General features: G+C 43.6%; 1 protein-coding gene across 5 annotated transcripts in view; it reads right to left on the bottom strand.

The window, feature by feature from the left end:
* Positions 1-14,179, bottom strand: part of ccdc181 (coiled-coil domain containing 181) — a 62,680-nt gene that overhangs the window by 12,242 nt on the left and 36,259 nt on the right. For 3 of the 5 annotated variants that reach the window (XM_086006736.1, XM_086006732.1, XM_086006735.1), the window contains exon 2: positions 4,567-4,696. In XM_086006736.1, the coding sequence (XP_085862862.1) occupies positions 4,567-4,680 (114 nt within the window). In that variant the 5' untranslated portion in view covers positions 4,681-4,696. Of the gene's footprint in view, positions 1-4,566; positions 4,697-6,578; positions 6,626-6,751; positions 9,954-14,179 lie in introns of those variants that run through there. The other 2 variants (XM_086006733.1, XM_086006734.1) reach the window with 2 other exon arrangements.

Genomic DNA, 14,179 nt, shown 5'->3' on the forward strand with positions numbered 1-14,179 from the left:
CCACACTCAGACTTTTCTCTTGCAGGAAAAGGAGGCGCATAACCGCAAGCAGCAGAGCTTAACCAGCGGAGGGAGAGGCGTGCCTGCATCAACTCATCCCCTTGGAGGAGATGGTGCTGGCCATTCTTGGCAAGGGCATGGCTTAGCCTGTGGCCAGCAGCAGGGCTGAAGGAATTCGGTATCCTCATACGTTATCCTCCTTCTCACATCCCACTTCCCCCTCATCCCACAATCTCTTCAGATTTACAATCTGCGCATGGTGTAAGCATGCAGCTATTTCACGACGACATGCAAGCCGTGAGCCTGACCAACGGTTCCACCACAGACCCAATTCACGTACGAACCGGGGTCAAGCAAGGCTGTGTCATCGCACCAATGCTCTTCTTGATCTTCCTTGCTGCAATGCTCCATCTCACCCTCAGTAAGCTCCCCACTGGAGTGGAGCTAATTTACAGAACGGGAAACTGTTCAACCTCCGTCGCCTCCAGCCCAGATCCAAGGTCATCCCATCCTCTGTCGTCAAATTACAGTATGCAGACGACGCTTGCGTCTGCGCTCACTCGGAGGTCGAACTCCAAACCATCGTCAACACCTTCACCGAAGCGTACGAGAGCATGGGCCTTACACTAAACATCCGTAAGACAAAGGTCCTCTACCAACCTGCCCCCACCACACAGTACTGCCCCTCGATTATCAAAATCCATGACAAGGCCTTGGACAACGTGGACCACTTTCCATACCTCGGGAGCCTACTGTCAACAAGGGCAGATGTCGATGACGAAGTCCAACACCGCCTTCAGTGTGCCAGTGCAGACTTCGGTCGCCTGAGGAAGAGAGTGTTTGAAGACCAGGACCTCAAACCCGGCACTAAGCTCATGGTCTACAGAGCAATAGTGATACCCGTCCTGCTGTATGCCTCAGAGACATGGACCATGTACAGCAGGCACCTCAAAGCACTGGAGAGGTACCACCAATGCTGCCTCCGCAAGATCCTGCAAATCCATTGGTAGGATAGGCGCACCAACGTCAGTGTTCTTGCTCAGGCCAACATCCCCAGCATCGAAGCTTTGATCACGCTCGATCAGCTCCGATGGACGGGTCACATTGTCCGCATGCCCGATAAGAGACTCCGAAAACAAGCTCTCTACTCAGAGCTCCGGCACGGCAAGAGAGCCCCAGGTGAGCAGAGGAAACGCTTCAAGGACACCCTCAAAGCCTCCTTGAAAAAGTGTAACATCCCCGACACCTGGGAATCCCTGGCCCAAGACCGCACAAAGTGGAGGAGAAGCATCCGGGAAGGCGCCGAACACCTCAAGTCTCTTCGCTGGGAGCAAGCGGAAGCCAAGCGCAGGCAGCGCAAGGAGTGCACGTCAACCCAAGCACCCCACCCAGCCGCCCCTTCAACCATCGTCTGCCCCACCTGTGACAGAGACTGTAGGTCCCGCATTGGACTGATCAGTCACCTGCAAACTCATTTTTAATGTGGAAGCAAGTCATCCTCGGTTCCGAGAGACTGCCTAAGAAGAAGAATTGCTTCCCCCCCACCCCAACCCTACCCTTGTGCCTTTCTCATTTCAGACACCCAAATGTTGTAACCTGCCCAGCTAGTGGTTGAAGAACAAGAGGGACTCCAGGAGAGTCCAGAAGAAGAAGAAACACCGTCACTCGACTCCCAGCCACGAGCTCAGATACTGACACTCCACGTACTTTAGAGGATAGGTTAGATGCGTGATCTGCACCTGGTGAGACACCGGGCACGAGTGGCCTGTAACCAGGGCAGGGGGAAAAGGTAGCACAGGTGCCAGCTCCCTGGAGGGTGAGGTTGCACACAAGTTCTGCTGCACAGGACTCAGATGAAGACCTCAATAGGGCGGCCTACAGAAGAACGCTGATGAGTATGCACAATGAAATGCTTGGTGCATTGGCAGGCCTGCCAGAAGGAGCATGGAGGAGTCCAGCTTCAGCCTTGCACAGGGCTTTGGGCAGAGCTTGGAGCCCATCTTTTCCAGCGTGGAAGGGCTGGGCAGATCCATTAACACACTTGTGGACCCAACCATCATGCAACATCTGATGGCCAAAGTCTCAGCTTTCATTGCAGCACAAGCCACCCAACATCTGAGTGCTGCAATGGAAGCTCAGACTAAAGTCATACAAGTAGAGATTGCTGCCATCATAGCGGAGTTTACCAGTGTGGAAAGGGGCTTGCAGGGTGTCACAGCAGTCCAGCAGTCTGTACAGCAGATTACTGGGATTGCTGACCCTGGGGAGTGGCAATGGATCCGTGGAGGCCCTGCTGAGCTCTCTCAGGATGACAGCATTCGTCCTCCCACCACTGCCACTTTGCCAGTGCCCGTGCTGTTGGCCATCAGCCAGCCAGCCCAGACTGTTGCCGCCCACACCAGGGTGGTGCAGTCCAAAGCCATGCCTACTAGGCCTAGAGCTCCTCAAGGTCATCCCTGCAAGGCCACCAGCAGTCTCCCTCACCAGCCATACTGCAGCCACTGGGGTAGCACTGTGTAGGAGCACCGGGATAGGCAAAGGCACACGCAAGACAGTCACTAAGGGAATGCACAAGTGTGATTAATTAACTTTTTGATGTAATATTAGATGTATATATGGATAAAGTTTGATTGGAAAGTTTGCTTTGTGATGGCTTTTATTTCAGCATTGTGGTCAAAATTACACTGTGATGGTCAGTAACAGAGGGAAGGAACGGTGTGGGACTAATGTTGAATGGGGAAAAGGGGGTGCATTCAATTGTACCGCTGGCAGATGATTCGATCCCAGATTTCCCAGCCAGAAAGGGGCTGTCTGAGTTGCCGCCTTCCTTCCGCTTCTACCTCCTCCTGAACTGGTGGCCGTATCACTGGTGGCAAGGGCTATGCCCTCATGATGGCCAGGTTGTGCAGGATACAGCAGACCACAACGAATTGGGACACACATTCCGATGAGTACTGTAGGGCTCCTCCAGAGCGGTCCAAGCAGCAGAAGTGTTGTTTAAGGATGCCAATGGTCTGCTCTATGGTGTTTCATGTGGCAGTGTGTCTTTCATTGTAAGCATGCTGCCCATGTGTGGTTGGGTTGTGGAGCGGAGTCATGAGCCAGGTGGTCAAGGGATAGCTTTTGTTGCCCAGTAGCCACCCTCTGGTTTGTCTTGGTGGCTCAAAGACTGAGAAGAATAAAAACATCATGACTGCTGTCAGGATACTGGGCATTCATCATCATGATGTGCTGAGCATGGTCGCACACCAACTGCACATTCAGCAAGTGGTAACCTTTGCAGTTGCGGAAAAACTCAGCATTTATATATGGCGCCTGCAAAGCCATGTACGTGCAGTCAATGGCTCCTTGCACCAAGGGAGGTCCGCTATCCTGGCAAAGCCACGTGCAGGCTCCGTCTGCTTTGAAGTCCCCTCTCCTGGCATAAAGAGCTTCTGTCACCTCTCGTATGCAGCAGTGGACGGTGAACTGGGAGATGTTACAGATGTCACCTGCTCCAGCCTGGAAGGATCCCGCGTGATGAAATTCAGGGCCACGGTCACCTTCACAGCCACTGCCAGTGCTGTCCTTGCCCTGGAGAGAGGCTACTGGTCTGGTTGCAAGAGGTGGCAGAGTTCCGTAAGCACCTCCTTTGTAAATCGCAGATGCATCAGACACTGCTCCTGGCTCAGGCGGAGGTAACAGAATTGCTCTCGGAAGACCTTAGGTGGGTAAAGCCTCCTGCTGAGAGCCCTTCTCCCCCTCCTCCCTCTGTAAGCAGCTTGTCTTCTTCTTTGCTGAAGGCCAAGGGGGATGACAACTAGAGAACCCATGACTGGGAGCAAGTGGTCTGACCAGAACCCTTGAATTCAGAACCAAGGCCTTCTCCACTCCCGGTCACCTCACCAACTTTAAATAACTCTCGAAAGCTCCAATCAATTCCACAAACTTACAAAGAGCCAGTAGAAATCAAAAAGCAAGTTACCTGAAAGTTGTTGATGATCCCTTTAAATACTGCTAGTGGGGGATCCTTCCTGCTGCTGAACATATGTTCAGCTGTGTGATGTTAAGAGAAGGCATTAGCTCCAGCAATTACAACAAAAATGGCAGCGCTGGCGTCAAATCAGTGTTGTATGCTGATTGACGTCACAATCTGCCTACTTACCATACTTTTAGCGCAAGGTAATTTTGAATTGTAAAGAGATCACCAAATTTAAGGGAAAACACAAAGTTCATTTTGGAGAAAAAGATCATGAAATGTAACTTCAAACAACAGTTTAAATTGATTATAATTAAACAGGTTTGGGGTGTTTGCCTGCATTAGTTTTAATTTTTGTTTAACACTCTTACAAATGCTTAATTTGTTGAAAAAAACCATTTGCAGCAGATTAGACTGATGTTCATATGTTTTTCATTTTATTCCACAGCATATATCTGACAATTCTATTGTACTGGGAATAAAGAAACAAACCTTTTGGCAAGCAAGGTCTTGACACTAAGATTAACATCTACACCCCTATGAAAGTAATTGTACTTCACTAGTATCAATACATGTACCTAGCATACACAATTGTTTGCACTTATTACCTCTGGATCTTCATCACTATTTTTAGTTTCTTCATTGATCAGCCAATCAAGGTCTTTCTCAAAGTCATCTTCATATTCTTCAACTTGTGAAGAAACGCTATTCTCTTCACTCATTTTTGTTTAGCAATTCCTTTAAGATTGAATAAAAGGACAATGAGAAGATGATTTACCACTGAAACACTGCTATTTTTGTTCTAGGAGCTATGCAGGATTTCATGACACGTACGTCCTCCACTATACAACAACAACTTGTAGTTATATAGCACCTTTAACATCCCAAGGTGCTTCACATGAGCATTATAAAACAAAATTTGACACCGAGCCACTTAAGGTGATATTAGAGCAGATGACCAAATGCTTGGCCAAAGAGGTAGGTTTAATTTAAGGAGCATCTTAAAAAGGAGGAAAGAGGTAGAGAGGCGGAGAGGTTTAGTGAGGGAATTCCAAAGCTTAAGGCCTTGGCAGCTGAAGGCACGGCCACCAATTGTGGAGCGATTAAAATCAGGGATGCTCAATAGGCCAGAATTAGAGGAGCACAGATATCTCAGAGGGTTGTGGGGCTGGAAGAGATTACAGAGATAGGGAGGGGTGAGGCCATGGAGGGATTTGAAAACAAAATATAGTCCAACTGGCTAGAACTGTGGAGCAGGGATTAATTATCTCAGATACACAATGACATGCTGCATATCAAATCCTCAATCTCAGAGAGCACAGCTACAGCATGTACAAGTTTATGGTCTGCACAAACAGCTGCTCTAGATGCGATGGGTGTCAGAGTGTCAGACGCCTACAAGACTGGCTTCAACTCTTCAGCCAAAGACTACTGAGCCTAAGGGAGGAAATCTAGGAGCTGGTACAGCTTCAAAGATTCTTGCTAACAGAGGCTCAAGCACTGTCAGAACCCCTGGTTCACAGCAATATTTCTCTGAGAAGGGAAAACATCCCTGGCCAGCCCTTGGACTGGTGACAGGCCCTCAGGTTTGTATGCACACGTAGGCAGTAGGCGTTCTTCGTCCAGCAGTCATCAGGCTGCAGCACATTTGGAAGTGTCTGAGGATGCACCCTCAGGCCTGGAAGGATACAGAGGAAGAGGGAGAACTTAGGCAACACCTGTTACAAAAAGTATACACAACAGAGGATAAGAACCGAGTGATCTTTCATTTTAAAAATAGTGCTCCTTAAGTATTTGTAGCCTCATCTTAGCAGACAAAAGCATCTACACTTCTTATATAGTCATTATGCATGATACACGCATGGTGGTTTTGTGGGAGAGAGCCTAGCACAATTTCACCCTTACAGCAAGATGGTTGGAATCTTAAAAGCAAGCAAAAGACAATGAAATCCCACAGAGAATATTGCTTAAAATGTTTCAAACACTCAGAAGCTTTCAGTTGCAGTGAAGGACCATGCCTTTGGTGTAAACTACAGGACAGCATCTGCACTCCAAAGGGCAAGCAGAATGAACTGTCAATGTGCCCCTCCCCCCAGACATTTCCAAAATAACAGTGTCAGATCACAGCTGAAAAATGTCTCAATTGTCTTCTAACGCTCCTGGGTGTTTCACAGTAAAGCATCATTCAAAGCCACCACATCCTTGGGTCCCACTTTGTCCAGCTCATCCCCTGTAGCCTATAGTTCATCATTTTTATATGTGTTGATGCCTCATTCTATGGCCATATTCTGCAACAGATAACACACCATCACACCACCTCCCAATCTCCAAGACTTCTAAGCACCACTTAATGAGCACCCTGATTTTTGCATGGGCCTCACTGTAGTGCTCCTCGGTCCTGTTGGACATCATCACAGCCAAGATCACAAGCGTAGTGAAAATCACCCAGTACTCATCCATTTAACTCATCATCTCTGTGGAAGAGATCTTGAATGTTGAACTGTCACAAAGTACAAGAGTTACAAAAGCTCTCTGGATATCTGGCATTAATATCACAAACTATCTGTACATTGACTGAGTAATACTATTTTCTATTGTTGTAGGGCACTGCTTGACTTGCCTTTATGGGCATATGCGCAATCAATGATGCCCTGCACTCTTAGGATTCTGTCAATATCAAAGAAGACTTATTACTGTTAGAGATCAAGATCGAGAGATAGTAAAATAATCCATTCATATTAGGTTTCATTTTATGTTAGTTAGCTCTATAGTGAAAAACATAAAACTAAAAACCTGCAAATGTAGCTGACAAGCAATATCTGTAGAATGTCAACAGATCTGTAAGGCTGTAACTGTCGTCATATAAAATAGCCTTGGATAATTCTAATCTTCTCATGGAGACATCTATACGTTTATTCTGTACATGTAAATAGATACGGTAATTTATATTATGTCCTGAAACTTTGCAGTAGAGCCTTCTGTTGTCTTTGCTATGTTGAGCTAATAATACCAAATGTAAAACAAAGGTGATGTAATAATGGCCTTATAGCCGAGCTTAAAAGTGAGACAATTCTGATGCGAGATTGGAAGAAATCGGAAAAAGGAGAGAGAACGGAAATTTGTGGCTGTAACATGCATTCTTCTGCAGCAAGCATCTTTTGTAATCTCTATGTTGGCTATGAGTATGTTTGTGCATTTAATCCTTAATAAATCTCCAAGTGTTTCAAGCTCATTTTTGGCATATAGGTAAAGGACAGCAGCCTTTGTCTATATATTGTCTATATGTTTCCAACACTACCTGTATCTCTGCTGCATTAGGTGGATGCCAAAGTGCACATAGTAGCTCTGCTGAGGTATGCACCCTGCTGTGACACTCTGGACATATCACTGCTGTGAAGTCCCTTGTGGTAGCTCAGAAGGAGCTAGAATCATAAAAAATTGACAGTTGTGGTCACTTTAAGAGCCAAACAATAGCTGTGGTCGCTGTGGACTGCCCCTGTAGGTTAGGTGGCAAGAAATAATACAACTCAGTGACCATTCCATGGTCAATCATAGGCAGTGTATGAAATGCTCTGCAATTATATCCAAGAAGTTAGTCCCAAGATAATTGACACACTCCTGTGGGTCTCTAATGCCAGGTGCAATGAGGATATGTATTCTGCACTCCCTTTCAGCCCTCTGCACCTGTATCCATGCACTATAAACAAATGTAAGCAACACTGCACATGCTGAAAATTGCCCACCATGCTATACTCCTGTGGTTTTAACTCCTGTTCAAATAGGAGTAAACAATTGGGAGTATACAGGAAACTCTCTTAACCGGCACCTAAATAACTGGAAATCTCTGTTAACCGGCAAAATGCAGGAGTAGGTTCAGGTAAGTTTTACTTCATATTAGTGGCAGTTCCTGGATCTGTGGCTGTGTAACTGGGGTTCGTGCACTTGTTGCTAAGCAACAGGGACGCTTGGTCTGCGGCCGGAGTTACTGCACATGTTGCTAAGCAACAGGGAAGCCTGGATTTGTTGCTGTGTACGGAGCTCTCGTACCTTTTAACTATATCTCTCTGTAATCCGGACTTTTTGATAAACTGGCACCACGCCGATCCCGTTGGTGCCGGATAATAAAGAGTTTCCTGTATATAAAAAAAGGGTAGCAACAGTGGAGCAAGTAACACTGCACATAGGCTTTAATTAACAAGGTTATTAATGTGAAAAAGAACAAAGTTCACATTGAAGACTTTAACGCCACTTTGAAGTTGTTGGAAATTTGCAATTTCTGTTGGCGGTGCCATTTGGAACTCTTAATTTAATTAAATTTTCCTTGTGTCCAGATTTACTGCTGACAGCAATGGACACCAGTTGAAAAATCCAGTGATAAACTTAGCTACAAATGATTTAATCCAGTTTAATGTCGTTTTTTGTTGTTGCCGACAACAGTTCTCAATGCAGGTGCCACTGGTCAGTGTGTCGATAAAATGCGAAAATATCAATAATGAAGTATCGATGGCTGTAATGACAAATTTATGAATGAATAATTACATATCAACTACAGTAAAATGTACATTGGATGAAATTTTGTACTATCACACAGAATACAACATTACTGCTGTATTTACAATGAGCCATTCCTGGATATCACTAGATTTAATACTCAAGTTTTGATGCCAAAACACTCTCTTTTTTGCTTTTAAAAAAAAACATTTTAAACAAGTACAGCATTTACACTAAACAATAACAAAATGTCCTTCAGACCAGTTACAGAACAGTAAATTCATTCTGTGGTTTTGTGCTAAGTTGTCCGCCCATTCGTAGTAATTTGACCGAAAATCTTAAATCCCCAGCCATATTGTTTCTTGGAAGGATTTACTTAAACCATCAGTATTCAAGGTCACCATAACAGTGTAATTCTCTCCAGTACAGCTGAAATAGTAGAGTATCAAACTGTCCCCAGTTCCAAGTCACTCTATCATCTTTACACAGTGCCGAATAGTTTTCATTTTTACTTACTGTATACATATTATTACTACTTACCTGCCCTCGACAGCAACCCACCCGAATGTTGACCAAGTATGTACAATGTTTCTGCTTCATGTGTGGAACTTACTGATCCACCACACAGTCAGTATTAAAGGCTTCTCTTGAGAAATATCACGATGAAGAAATGTCATGATGAAGAAATGAAGATAAGTAAATATACAGGTGACATACATTTATCTTTATTGTGTGCAAGGTGTTTTCTAATAATAGCGCATGTAACTAAAACAGTGTTGCCATAGCCACGCCTGTGGGTAGTCAATGATTTCTATTGGTCAATACTGTTCTTGCAGAATGTCTCCTGTGAATTTCAATACAAATGAATACCCATTACTGCTCTTTCAAACCTATTATTTTCCTAACAACTTCTTCCATTTACAATGTTTAAACTATTTTTGAAAGAATTTGTTGGTGTAATTTTTTTTAAATTCCCCCTCCTATCCCCTTCACGCATCATCCATCCTACCTTCCTCAGTTGACAGGGTTGGACAGTGCACATGTATACTTTACAGAGATATCATCTGATAAAGTATATTGCAAAGCACCCTATCAGGTTTGTAAATAGAAGGCTACAAAATGACATGGCCAATGATATCTTGTCTCATTGATTGTGTCTGCTGCTAGTTAACTGAAAAACTCACTGTCCTTTCATCTCTGGAACCCAAGACTAATGAACATAAAGTATCCTTTCTCTATTGGCTTAAAAGGGTCCTACGTGAATGTCTCAATTCATTTTCCAGTGGGCACTGGTCCTTAGGTCACTATTGCCCATAGCCTATTACAAATTGGCAATATCATTCAGACAGTCCACAAAGATGGTTGAAGGGTGAAGTGGTGAAGTGGTGCGGGTGCTCCTCTGAGGTTGGGGCTGAACAGAGGGAGCTTTCCTCCGCATCTGACCTGGCAGTGCCCGATACTGATTCTGGGGCCTAGAGTGAAGCAGTACAACATTTCTTAGCACTAACATTCCTAACTTTAAGGAACATAAACTTTTACCAAAACATGCTAAAACAAATTCCAAAATATTTGCTGCAGTAGATACAGCACCTGTGAATATGCAACTTTATCCCTGAAACAGTATCACAGATTCGGTTGTCCCCAGCTCTTTCAGGAGCTTAATCTATACAAAAGCTTCACAGTGCAGCAACATTCCCCTTTAAAATAGGATTTATTATTACTGTATCTTCTTTCGCCACACCATTGGCAGCTATGTCTTCAATTGCTCTGGAATTTAACCTCCGAACTCCTAGACCTCTCCACCTTTTAAGACTCTCTTTAAAACCAACTCTTTGACCAAGCTTTTGGTCACACCTCCTAATATTTCTTTCTTTGGTCAGCATCCATTTTTTTTCCACACGCCCTGCGAAGCACCTTGGGATGTTGTTTCTACGTGAAAGACACTAAATAAATGCAAGTTGTTGTTGTTTCTTAACCTGACTATGCCCTATGTCGCAAAATTTTAGCTGTCTTTACAAGATACACATGGCTGTATCTTTAAATAAATCTAAATATAATACAGATTTCAATGGTATAGCTTAACATACTATTAAATTGCTGCTTGACATGTTTGTGTTAAATTGAACTACATATCTTTCATATATATTTAATAAAATACTAATTAAACTTGTGCCACATTTACATCAAATTTTAAGATGCCAAACATTCATATTAAAACTATCTTACTAGATGATTAATATTTAAACCATAGATAGAATATCTAAGCTACAGTAGCTTTCCATTCCACTATACAATCTTGAGTCCTTATACTATATTTCTGCCTGCAGATGCCCTCCATATGCTAGCATTAATCTTTCAATTACATCATCCATCAGTCGTAAAATTAAGACTGGAATTTTCCCTCAGTTTTATTAACCTCCGTACATCATGGCTACCAGAAAAATAGAATCCTAGCTCAGACACTACATTTACTGAATAAATCAAGTTTGCATGGTCTTATTTTAGTGTGAAGTTTAATCAAGACAATAAAAAGCATTCAATGCCTGCATGCATGTAATAACACTCAATGAATAGTTTGCAAATGCTTTGGGAGTTAAGAAATAGAAACAGAATGGTGAGCTTATCTTTGCAAATTAAACTTGGCATTTAACACAAATGCACTGAAGTCGCTCCCAATTCAAAATAGTCCTTAAATGAAATTCACTCACCCCACACACACTTTTCCCATTGCTAAATTGAAGAAAGCCAATTGAATTTATTAGTGAAGTATACAAATGTGAAGGATAAATATTTGAAATGACATAGAATGTAAATAATATTTGTTTCCAGATATGGAAAAGTCACATAGTAACAATTACCTCTCCACTTCCACTCCCAACCCCCAATAAAAAATCCTCCCCTACATTACATTTCACGTCATTCACCTTGACTACTCCATGATATATAGTAGTGATACTCTGTGACCCGCTAGTTAGAAATGCCACAGTCCGACCCAAATTGAATCCCCTGATGATTTTCCCTCCTTCTGTCAAACAGGAAGCTTGACTCTGATGACGCCAAGAGGGAAGATTAACAATTCACAGCATGGAAAATAGGAGAGCTTAAGTGTCAGATAAAGCTGAAGTTCTAACTCGGGTCATTACCAGTCCACATGCAATGTATTAATCTGCTTTATATATCAAAAACATATCTAAAGTTTAAAAGTTACACAGTAGCTAAATTAAAAATTAAGTAGTAACTATCTTTGAATCCAGAAAGTATGTAGGTTATTATAGATGCATCTGAACATAGAAGAGTACGGGTCTAGAACATTTTCTGCAGTTCATCTGGCCAGTTCCAAACAGGAATATCTTTAAACCGTCTACTCTATCCAATTCTCCCTCAACTTTCTCCACTCTAATCAGCCTTCACTGCCTTCCCAAACAGTATACTTCACACATTCACCACCCTCTGAGCAAGGTACTTAAATCTAAATTATCTGCGCAGCTTCCCTCTTCTAGCCTTGAGCCCCTGTTCCCTGATTCTAAAGTCTGTAGTAATCTCAAACATAATGGCCCAGATTTTGCTGTAGCAGGGCATCTGGCGTTAGTTAGACTCTGCACATTTAGGTTTAAAAAAAAAATTTGCGTGGCAAGTTGCCGAAAGTACTAACTGATAACGGCGAGATAAACAGGGCTTCCGGGACCTGAGTGAACTGGGCAACCAACTGTGTATCTTCTTAACCAATCAGATTAAAGGATTGAGTAAGGCAGTAGCGTGGGTGAATTTAATGTCAAATCAGGTACAGAAAGATAAATAATGAGGGGGAAAGAAAGATTGGATTAAGAGTGAAAAAACAGAAAGGAAAAAGTAAACATTTTAAATTTGACATTAAAAAAATCTCCAACAATTAAAACCTGAAGGAATGAGACTCCATACTTGTAATAGTTAATTTTCAGTGCCAGAGAGGTTGATTGACAGTAATTAATGTTATGTATTGTGTGTTCTCCTCCCACCTGTGGTGGCGCTGTCACAGCAGATAAATGGTTCGGGGTTCTCTTAGTTAAGTTTAGCTCTCTTTGTTCGGAACTTTCCAGAACTTCCTTTCCTTCCTGAATAAAGCACTTCATGTTTGAATCTCTGAGTTCTGAGTCCTAAATTGTGTCTAGGTAGAAAGATACCGACACAACAAGTGGCGACGAGGATCGGATGAATCTGCGTTGTGGGAACTTTCTGGTTTTCGACTACAAAACACTCGGAACAGAGATTGCAGCATCACATTAACGTTACAGCAGTGAGTAAACAGAAATTTTAATTTGAAACGTGAGATGGCTACTGTATTAGGAAACATCGGTGATTTTGATGAAAATGTGGAGCAATGAAGCGCATATACGGAACGTTTTGACTATTTTGTATTGGCGAATGCGGTGGCAAACGAAAAGGTCGTGCCTACCTTTTTGAGTGTAATGGGGCTGAAGACATTCAATTTACTTCGCAGCCTCGTGCAGCCAGATAAGCCAGGAACTAAAACATATAAACAACTAGTGGAAATTCTTGGAGCACATTTTTCACCAAAACCTCTGGTTATTGCTGAGAGATTTAGATTTCACAAACGGAATCAAGAGGAGGGGGAATCAGTGACTATGTTTATTGCTGCTTTAAAAAGGTTGTCAGAACACTGAGTTCAAGGAGGTGCTGAAGGACACCATTAGAGACAGACTCGTGTGTGGTCTGCAAAATGCAGCCACACAGAAGCACCTTCTTACTGAGGACAACCTTACTCTTGAAAAGGCCATTGAAGTTAGTGTCTCCATGAAGATGGCGGAAAAGGAGGCTCACCAGTTGAGTTCAACAGGGAGAGTTCACAAGGTGTCGTCTGAGCCTAAAGATGCGCGGAACAGCACATGTTACCGTTGTGGGAAAATGGGCCCTCACGCTAATGACTTCTGGTGTACGGAGCTGGAATGCCGAAATTGTGACAAAAAGGGTCACATTGAACGCGCCTGTAGAGGTAAAACAAGAACAGACAGAGCTGGGAAGCATGAAAGCAAAATGTCTGTATTTGGACAAGAGAGGAAAAGGAGTGTTCATTCAGTGCAGTATGATGGAACAAGCAAAACAGAGGGGAGCGACAACTCTGAGGAGGAAGAGGTGCACATACTGACGGTTGCAGGTGGTTCAAATGGCTACTGGGTATCACCACTGGTGGAGGGACAATCAGTGCAGATGGAGGTGGACACAGGCACGGCTGTGTCCCTTGTTTCAGACACTGTCTACAACAAAATGCTAAAGCATCTTACCCTTCAGCCAACAAACATTGTGCTAAAGACGTATACCGGCGAACCTGTGGCCATGAGAGGTGCCATTGAGGTGACAGTTAAATTGAACGGACAGACTGCGAAACTGCCACTATATGTGGTAAAGGGAAATTACCCATCGCTACTGGGACGTGCGTGGCTAGAGAAAATCACGCTGGACTGGCCTGCAGTCCGCATGATGTCAAAAGGGGAGTCAGGTCTGACTGCAGTGTTAAACAAACATGCAGAACTCTTCAATGGGGAACTTGGGAGTATGAAAAAGATCAACGGGAGACTGGACATTAAACCTGACAGCAAGCCGAAGTTTCACAAAGCCCGACCTGTACCCTATGCAATTAGGCCAAAAGTTGAGGCTAACTTGGAGGCCTTAGTCGAGAATGGAGTCCTGGAGCCTGTGAGCATGAGCAAATGGGCCACACCCATTGTTCCTGTC

This window comes from Somniosus microcephalus, chromosome 14, assembly GCF_052327205.1.
Source record: "Somniosus microcephalus isolate GS21.2 chromosome 14, FLI_Smic_1.0, whole genome shotgun sequence".
Taxonomy (NCBI): Eukaryota; Metazoa; Chordata; class Chondrichthyes; order Squaliformes; family Somniosidae; genus Somniosus; species Somniosus microcephalus.